Below are 10,489 nucleotides of genomic sequence, written 5' to 3' on the forward strand. Positions count from 1 at the left end.
AAAAAAAAAAAAAAAAACTAAACACTCCAGGGTAAATCGCCCCTATCGGAAGGGCAAAGGAAAAGGAAGGGAAGGAAAGGGAAGACAGGAAGTACAGAGAAGAGTAGTAAGGCTGGTTGTTCTACTGGAGAATCAATCAAGGGTCTGACTAATCCTGAAAGGAAGAAGACTGGTTTCAGATGAGAAGTGAGAGGCTCTCCTAGCCAAGTGTTGGAAAGAAAAGACAGAATCAAGTGCCATTATCTGGCCCATGTCTGCAGGGCGCTGTGCTTAATCACTTAACAAAGCCAGTAGGCTGGGGGAACTGATGGCAACCAGAGGGCTTGCTGGGTCTGGGCCCACAGATGTGCAGTGAAAGTCATCACCTTTCATGGGGGGAGTCCTCTGCATCTAAGTGGCAGAACCTGCAGCTAGCTTTTTGAGTTCCAAGTTTTTCCCTCTGCTAGTCCAGAGACCACATAGCAAATGGACACTCAGGCTCTGCGTTAGGATACAAGCTCAGCTTCAGGCCCTGGGAATCTCTCCCCTCAGCCTCTCCTTTGCCATTAGTATCTTCAGGAAGAAACCCCCACGACCCCCAGAGGAGATGAAGAGAGCAGTCGTATTACCTGCATTGCGCCGGCACATGTTCATGTCTGCCACCTGCTTCCAGGTGTTTGTTCCAGGATCATAAACCTCAACGCTCGTCCTCACCAAGTGTCCATCATGCCCACCTGTGGCGTACAGCTGTCCACTGAGCACCCCAACCCCTGAAAGGCAGAGCAGAGTGTCCCTGCCTCAGGCTGGCTACAGTAACCAGAAACCAGAAGGCCAGCATCCAGTCCTGGACTGCCATTACCAGCAGGGTGACTTGGGAGTGGTGTTTTGTCTCCCTGGACCTCAGTGTCCTCTCATCTGTAAAACAAATATAATGACACCCTGCCTGCCTCCTTTTAAGACTGGCAATCTGAAAACTTTGAAATATAAAGCAAATACGATGCCATTTCTGCTTTTGAAAATATAAACATATGTATATCTGTATGTACACATATATGTTTATGTATACATATGTGATATGCCTATAGATACACATATATATCTATATCGCATGCAGAGGAGAAGGTCATAAGCAAAGGAAAATGAAAAGGAAAAAAGCCTGAAAGAAATCCAAAACATTAAAAGCAGTTATTTCTGGGTTGTAAAATTACCTTTGTTTTCTTTTTTGCCTGTCTGTATTGCCTACTTTTTCCCCACGATGTTTTATGACTTGGATTACTTAGCCTTATATTAGTTGAGTGAAAGAGTTAAAAATCAAGCGGGACCAGCAGTTGACATAGCAGTTACATCACTGGATTCCCATGTAGTCAACTGAGGTTCGAGTCCTGGACCCAGAGGATTAAAATTCATGCCAGGTGCATGTGCATGTATGCTCAAAATTCCAAAAGGAGAATGGAAGAGAAGGGATTGCAGCATGGCCATCCCCCCTGGGAGGAAGGGTGATTTCTCACTTTCTGTCTCTCTTTCTCTGTCTAGTGAGTGCACATGCTCTATGGCAAAAATCTGTCAAAAAAAAAAAAAAAAGTTGAAAGAACCCACATAGCAGGTGCACTGAGATCATTATTAGGGTGACTGCCCTGCTGGTTTCAAAAGCAGAAACTTCTTTATGCCCACTTTTCTGTTCCTATATTGTACAGAGGGCCTTACGTCACTCATAGTATTGATCAGCCTGAGCTGAGTGCTGGAACTGCGTCATTTTGCAAGTTTTAGCATGATCTTTTAAAATCCTTTAATACAACTCAGGGAGACAAAATTCATAAATATGGACACTTGCATGGTGTCTAGAAGGAGCAACCAACCTGGTAACTAGGACCGTTGGGTTCTGGACCTCTCTCTCTAGACCTTCCCCTCCCTTTCTGGGCCTCAGTCTTCCCATTTGTAAAGGGAGGGAGCTGAATTACATGAGCAGTTCCCTTGGACCATTGACTCCTCTACTTCATGGACAGGCTTCATTCACTTCAAGTGGATGTGGAGATTTTGGAAAATATAGATTCTAAGGCTTCCTTCCCAGGGACACTGGTCAGGAGCCAAAACAAGCTCCTGAAGCAATTGGGATGTGCAGCAATGTTTTAGACCCAAAGACTAGACTTGTAAAATATAAACTTCATATGGACAAGAGCCAAGTCCATCTTGTTCTGTTTCCCTGTGCCCGGTGATAGCAGGTTCTCAACAGATAACTTGAATGACAACATATGTAAAATCCATCAGTTAGGCTGGTGTGCTAGTGGGTGCTAGCAGTTGCCCTAAACTAACAGCAGATGGTGCTGTCGTATCAATAATGGCTATCTAAGTGTCAGGTTTAAAATATTTTTAGTGTGTTCCCAAGCTGCCTCACCTGCCCTTTCTACATACTCAGTAGGAACTAGCACCTCCATGGCCCCCAGGGATAGCCTCTTTCCCCACTAACCATCTTCTGGTGCTGCCTATGCCCTGCTGAAAAGGTAAACAGCTATCCAGGCATTTAGAGGCAACACTTCCCTGACAACCTGGCCACTACCCTTACATAGCCTAATCCATAAACACCCATGCAGAGGTTTCTTGGATCTAGGCTGCATGGACTCCTGGCAACACAAAGGGTCTCAAGCAGTCAGAGACCAGGGCCTTTGGTCTCTGGGTCTTCAAAAAAAACATCCATTATAATAAGTATGAAGTTTCCAAAGTTCAGAGTTGAGACTTCCCCAAATCTGAGGGAAGTAAGCACGAAGTAAAGGGTGACCAGGGGCTCTGAGGCCTGGACTCTGACGGTAGGTTGAGAGGGGAAAAAAATTCTCTAAACTGAGGTCACTATGTCTCTCAGGGATAGAGGCAGTAGAAGGTGTCATCATCCAGGGTCTCCAGTCCAGGTGAGAGGCTGGAATGGGGCTGTGTGATGTCTGCCCAGTAAGAACTAGTTAAGCAGCCAGACAAAGACAAGCCACCAGTAGCTTCCGAAGACAGCACCATCCACAAAGATGAGCCTGAATTTTCAAAGATAGTCTATTCCCGTGGCTTCACATTTGGTGGCCTCCCCACCCTTCTAGGGAGGATTCTAGAAGTCACCACGCATCTCAGTGTGCACTGCCCCTCTTCTGCTAAATTGTTCCTATATCTATGGGCCTTGAACACTCACTCCCTCACCCAAATAACAGTAGAGGGTTTTAGGAAGTACAGAGACGTTTCTACCAAGAAGTTGAAGTCAAAATTACTAAAAGAGCTTTATGGAGGCAAAATAATCATAATATTTGTGAACTGAATTGGTCTTTAGGTAACATCTACTACAACCTACTCATTTCACATCTGAGGAATTAGAGGCCAAAGAGGGAATAAGGGCTTACTCAAGGTCACATGGCAAGATAGGGCCAACCCAGCGCTAAAACCCAACCTCCCTGACTTCCAGCCATCTTACTCCGCATTCAGGAAGGGCCCACCTGTCGGGATCAGCAGAAAATCTCCCTTAAAATAGCATTCCAAGCATAAATCCTTCTTAAATGAAACCATATAAATTTTTCTTTTGTAACCAGTAAGTACCTAAAGTTCTTAAAAACTATTAGAGTAATTTTTAATTAATGCTGAGGAAGTGGTCATGTTTGGTACTATAAAGTGAGATTGCAACTCAATCTCCAAAACTAAAAAAATAAATAAATAAAAGAAAAGACCAGCAGTTAATGTAATGACTATGTCGCTGGACTCCCATGTAGTCGACCACGGTTTGAGTCCTGGACCCGGTGGCTTAAACTCACGCTGGGCGTGTGTGTGTGTGTGTGTGTGTGCCCAAGATCCTGAGAGGAGAATGGAGGAGAAGGGATTGAGGCATGGCTATCCCCCCTGGGGGGTGATTTCTCGCTTTCTGTCTCTGTCCCTCTCTGTCTGGCGAGTGCACATGCCCTACAGCAAAAACCTCTCTAAACAAAGAAAGAAAGAAAGAAAGAAAGAAAGAAAGAAAGAAAGAAAGAAAGAAAGAAAGAAAGAAAGAAAGAAAAGAGAGAGAGAAAGGAGTAATAATGTGGGGGAAACCCCAGTGTGACTTCCTTTCCCAGAAATCATACGGCCTTCCCATGAGGACCAGATTGGTACTAGCTCACAACTCACCAAAGGAACTGGCAATAGAGCTGTGTTAAGTGCTTCTCTCTGCCTTTTCATGCCATTTTCTTTGGGCCTCTAGGATGATGTGGGGAAGACGAAGCAGGGAAGAGGGGCTATTTCTCCACTTCCTGGAAAATCCCAAAGGACCAAACAGCACTGGTTTTCTCCTCTTCTCTTCTCTTCTCTTCTCTTCTCTTTTTTTCCTTCTTTCTTTCTTTCTTTCTTTCTTTCTTTCTTTCTTTCTTTCTTTCTTTCTTTCTTTCTTTTCTAAGAGAGATTTTGCTACAGGGCTAGTGCATTTGCCAGAGACACAAAGCATGCTAAATCACCCTTCATGGGGGATGGCTATGCCACAACCCCTTCTCCTCCATTCTCCTCTTTGGATTTTGGGCATGCACACATACGTGCCCAGCATGAGTTTTAAGCTTCTGGGTCCAAGATTTGAACTACAGTCGGCCATGTGGGAATCTACCAATGTAACTGTTATGCCATCTGCTGGTCCCGAGCTCCTGGTCTTCTCACAGAGAGGAGTGAAAAACTATTTGGGAAGTTGTTCTCTTCCCATGTTGGGGAGGGGGATGAAGTGAGGATGAGGGACATAACTTTGTCTCCAGATTTGAACACTAATGGTTGGGCATTCAACCCCTGACACAGGAACTTCAGGCAAGCTTAATTTCATCAAATGAAAATGGAGACAGCAGTGTTTGTCCTACTACTTTGCAGAAATGAGAGACACTAATCACTTAGGGGTTAAAAAAGCTAACTTTGGATTGAGAATTCTGGTTCTGCCAGTTAAAAAGTACATGACGTTAGACAAATTGTTCATCCCCTTGTAGACTTACTTTCTAAATCTGGTAAGCAGAATTAACATTGTACCTAATTTTTTTTTTTTTTTGAGAGGTTTTTGCTACAGGGTACATACACTCGCCAGAAAGACAGAGAGAGACAGAGAGAAAGCAAGAAATCACCCCCTGTTATGCCATCTGCTGGTCCCGAGCTCCTGGTCTTCTCACAGAGAGGAGTGAAAAACTATTTGGGAAGTTGTTCTCTTCCCATGTTGGGGAGGGGGATGAAGTGAGGATGAGGGACATAACTTTGTCTCCAGATTTGAACACTAATGGTTGGGCATTCAACCCCTGACACAGGAACTTCAGGCAAGCTTAATTTCATCAAATGAAAATGGAGACAGCAGTGTTTGTCCTACTACTTTGCAGAAATGAGAGACACTAATCACTTAGGGGTTAAAAAAGCTAACTTTGGATTGAGAATTCTGGTTCTGCCAGTTAAAAAGTACATGACGTTAGACAAATTGTTCTCCCCTTGTAGACTTACCTTTCTAAATCTGGTAAGCAGAATTAACATTTACCCTAATTTTTTTTTTTTTTTGAGAGGTTTTTGCTACAGGGTACATACACTCGCCAGAAAGACAGAGAGAGACAGAGAGAAAGCAAGAAATCACCCCTAGGGGGCATGGCCATACCGTAATCCCTTCTCCTCCATTCTCTTCTCGGGATCTTGGGCACACACGCACACGCACCCGGTGTGAGTTTTAAGCCACCAGGTCCGAAACTCAAACCACGGTCAACTACATGGGAGTTCAGCAACATAGTCATTACACTAACTGCTGGTCTCAATATTGTACCTACTTTTAAAGGCTGTGGTGAGCATTAAATAGATGGAGGCATATAAAGTGTTTTTTTAGGGTAGCACCTTGCATATAGTAAGCCTTCACTCAAGAGATGTAGATACCCCCCCAAAGATGTGGAAAGGATGATGACAAAGAAAATATTATCTCATTCGTTCTGTAGCAACATGATCCCCTGGCAAAGATTAATGTATACGTGTTTGTGTGTAGCTACAGAGATGCTAGTGAGATAAAGAAAAAGGAAAGAAGAGGGAGATGAGATGATAAGCTGTTCAACTCATGACCCACCTGTGAACAAAACAGACATAGCCTACACCCTGAGACTCCCCCGTACCTGCGCCACTGCGGCGGGTGCTCATGTCTGCCACATAGATCCACTCATTGGTTGCTGGGTTGTACTGCTCCACGGTGCTCAGGCACTGGCGAGAGGCCCCGTCATAACCTCCAACAGCATACAGCTTCCCTAGAACAGAAAAAATGGCTAATGGTGGTGCCAAGGACACTGGTAAGGAACTGGAGCTCAGCCGCAGCTCTATCTTCAACCCGCTGGGGCACCCTGACCTCAGTCAGAGTTCTGGGCTCCCCTGTTCCAGGGGACCACCAACTCACTCCCCAATCAGGCAAGGCATCCTTTACCTTTCTGCCTTCTACTTGCTCTTAAGCCCTGAGCTTTCTGGAAGAAACACTGATGTTCTAAATAAGTACCCCAAATACTCAGCACAAAGATATGGACTGGCACTACTGGGGCCTAGCATATTCTTGCTGGTAAACTATTAGGTTGTTTGGAAAGTCATGATGTATTTTTGCATAGAAACACAGAAAAATACATCACAACTTTCCCAACAACCTAAAATGTTAAGTCTCTAGGATAAGGCACCAGCACTAGACAGAGAGAAAGCTAGCGGCGCCCAGTAATGAGCAGGCTGGCTGACTTTCTGGCTAAAGGCTCACAATAGCAGATAGGACAAATATGAAAAATCAAAAAATAGTCTTTAATGAGAACTCAAACTTGTATCTTCACCACTGCTCCTATTCCTTCCACAACTCTGGCAGGTAGAATATGTGAGTAGAATGTTCTATGTACATTCTTGGCTGAGGTGGCTGGTATTTTTCCATAGACTACCCTGTGATCTCTGAGCTACGTACAAGAGCCCTGAAGCACCATCATCTATTTTTAAAATAAAAATACTATTAGGCTGCTATCTAAGAGCATCATTTCTGCTCAGAGCTGGAAGTTAGGAGTGAGACTGGGTAAGGGGACAGAAAATTAGTAGTTGTGCTCTCTCTAAACAGAGATTCTAACATTTGGGGTTTAACATTTATTTAGTCTTAGGATGCAATAGGATAATCTCTTTTATGGGGGGATAGGAAGGAAGCCTACCTTATCTGTGAACCTCAGATCTATAGGGAACCATGGAGTTATAACATGGATTTTGAATACTAATTATACTCTAAATAAATACTGTCAAAGGCAAATCCATTTAATAGACTGACTTAATCAATAGTTTTTGTGGGTACATGTTACGTGCCTTCTTAAAGGAGAGATATCAAGAGTATAACTCAACTAGAAAATCTGCCATTGTTTTAAGTTATAAAGATTCTCATACTCAAACCTATGCTCTCATCAGTACCAGTCAAATTATTTCAAATGTCAAATTATTTCTTCCCCTATCATATTGAGCCTAATTTTTTTTTCTATCTGAAAGCCATATCAACTAATCCCTCTGAAAAAGATAACTCGCCACAGTTCTGCTCTTGCTGAAGTCAATTATTTTTTGAGAGATATTTTTGCTATAGGGTGTGATCGCTTGCCAGAGAGACAGAAAGTGAGAAATCACTCTTTCGGGGGGGGATGGCCATGCTGCAATCCCTTTTCCTCCAGTCACCTCTCAGGGTTTTAGGCACACATAATGTACATGCACCCGGCGTGAGTTTCAAGTCATTGGATCTGAGATTGGAACTGCAGTCAACTACATGGGAGTCCAACAAAGAGCAATGTAACCATTTCGCCATTTGCTGGTCTCTGAAGTCAAATATTTAAAAACTGACTGAGCAGCTCCTCTAGGATCCAGCCACTCACATGATGTACACTGGTTCACACATAACAATTTCTATAATGCACTCTCCACTCTGTTGGGGAGTTTTCTGTCTGTACTCTGATCTTTTCTTTCCATTTTCCTAAGAAGAGATTCTTCAAGGCAGTCAGTAATAAATTATCCTAGTTAGCTCCATTTATTTTCAGTATCATTCAGACCATATAGCTAAGGTCATTTGATGGGGGGAGGCAAGTAAGTCCGACAATGTGGAGAGCAGTATCTACAAGATCACAGTGAAGCAGAGTCCACTTCAATTCCTTCCTCAATATTCTTACCAAAGCTGCAAATTGGATTCTCTGCTGCCCAGGGTGACCCATAGTCCAAAGAGCCTCATATTTAGAAGGGGTAAGAGAAACAAATTCTCAGTTTGTCCTCCATGTCAGCGAGGCATGCTACACGACAGAACTTCTTCCACATTCAGAACATGCTCACAAAGCCTTTGTGTAGGAGAGTATCTTCAACTACTACCATTAAGGCACCTCTTCTCAGCCCCATCAACCATTCCAACCCTGTAGCAGCTGGAAAATACCCATTCAAAGTTCCTCCTTGAGTCTATTAACTGGGATTTGCTATTTTTAACCCCTAGTCTATTGTTCGATATTCCTGGCTAAGGAACAAGGAGGGAAATAGGAAAGTGGTTAGACAAAGCACTTAGATTTGGCAGACAAATCAATTTCTGTTCCACCAAGAGGATGAGATTGCAAGGAACAATTTATCTTGGTAGGAGGACAAAATCCTTGTACTCGCTAAAATAACTTGTTTAGTATGGTAGAATAACATACTTTTAAATGACTCTTTATACTGTATAATATGGTACATACCATGAAGTACAGCAAGAGAAAAGAATTTTTCCATTAATGTCTAATTCACTATATATTACACTCTCCCCAAAGTACATTTGTATGTATGTAAAAACATACATATGTGTTTTCTTGTGTGTGCACATGAGAGAGGAAGAATGTCTGTGTGTTTGAATGAACAGATATTCCAGCAGCTAAATTCCTTTATCAGAACAGATTAATGAAGCACTGTTGTCCTGAAAACTATGTTTTAATTCTAATAATACTCAAATCTTTGGTACACTGCATTCACATAATTGAAACTCCTACTTATTAGTGTTTGCTAACCATGTGAAGGAATGTAGCACAGCAGAAAAAGCACTGGGTTAGGAGTCAGAATACTTAGGTTTAGGGACAGGCTGTGCTATCTATTAGGTTGTTGGGAAAATCAAGACAAATTTTTCTATGCAAAAATGCATCATGACTTTCCCAATGACCCAATGCTATCATTACAATGTGGGGTGTATCACTTAACCCCTCTGAGACTCAGTTCTACCATCTGGAAAGAGAAAATCTGAGTGCTGCCTATCTCCTTCAGATGAGTTTGGGGAACAAAATAAAAACACTAGAAGTAAAAGGTTCTTTTTACAAATTAGTATGCCTCCTCTGACCAGGCCCCAGATCTCCCTACTCCCTCTTGCCCTACTCCCATACACCTTCTCTAAGAATATGATTTGACCACCAACCTAACTTGCCAAGAGTCATCAGACCTGGGAAGAGGTACCTGGGTCAGTGACTGCTCTGCTAATGTTCAACATATGAATATGAGGACAAAATTAAACACCATTAACTCACACCCTGTATCATACCATATGTTGACTTCCTTCTCCTCCTCAAACTTTAGCAGAGCTACTGACAAGTGGCCAAAATGATAGGTTGGCATTTCCCCTATAGGCTTCTTCTATTCCCCAACCCAGTTCAGCCATTTATTATCCTTGGTGCAGTAACTTCATCTTTCTGAGTCGTTTTAATCACTTCTTAAATTAGGATAATAGAACCTAACTCAGAGTAGTGATCTGAAGAAAGAAGCCAAGGCAAATGAAGTATTGAGCATGATGTTAAACCCAGAACAAGGCCTCTGATCCAGGGTAGGACTGGCCACCATCCACTGCTGCTTCCTTACCCTCCACAACGCCCACACCCACACTGCTCCGCCGTGTGTTCATCGGGGCCACAAAGAACCACTCGTTGGTCTTGTAGCTGTAGGCTTCCACCGATGCTAGGCCTGGGAGACAAGAGACTCATGAGATTTCTACGGTACTGGGCCTTACCATGCTGTGTGAGAAACAGTGAGGATGAGGGAAGAGTTCAAACCTGAGAGTTGGAAACCTGGGTGGATGATTTAGCTCCACCTCTACCTTGTCATATGTTCTGTGGCAACTCCCTGAAACATATCTGCAACGTCTACCTGAGGGGCCCACTAAGATTTGACTCAGAGGGTAGGTTATAAAAGGACAAAGGGTATACCTGAACTACATGGCAAACATAAACCATTAAGCCTACATTAAGCCTAAATGTATCTGTAAATGAAATATTAAACTGGACATATGGTACAGACTGTGAAGCGCAGTAAGGGAAAAGAATTAATGTCTACCTCACTATATATTATACGCTCCCCAAAGTACATTTGTGCGTGTTTTCTTGTGTGTGTACATGAAAGAGAGAATTTCTGTGTACATGTCTGAATTAACAGCTATTCCAGATAACTCCCATAGCAGGACTGGTTAATGAACTGTTGCTAAATATTTTGCTTCCAAGTAAACACTTGGGATTGCCTCACTGAACATCTTTTTTTTTTTTTTTTTTTTTTT

General features: G+C 42.9%; 1 protein-coding gene across 1 annotated transcript in view; it reads right to left on the minus strand.

Annotated features, from left to right (window-relative positions):
- The window catches only part of KLHL3 (kelch like family member 3), a 99,792-nt gene that overhangs the window by 10,780 nt on the left and 78,523 nt on the right, over positions 1 to 10,489 (minus strand). The window contains 3 exon segments of the mRNA XM_014592249.2: positions 609 to 749; positions 6,078 to 6,206; positions 9,802 to 9,903. Of these exon segments, the coding sequence (XP_014447735.1) occupies positions 609 to 749; positions 6,078 to 6,206; positions 9,802 to 9,903 (372 nt within the window).

Source organism: Tupaia chinensis, unplaced genomic scaffold (assembly GCF_000334495.1).
Source record: "Tupaia chinensis unplaced genomic scaffold, TupChi_1.0 Scaffold000672_1, whole genome shotgun sequence".
Lineage (NCBI taxonomy): Eukaryota > Metazoa > Chordata > Mammalia > Scandentia > Tupaiidae > Tupaia > Tupaia belangeri.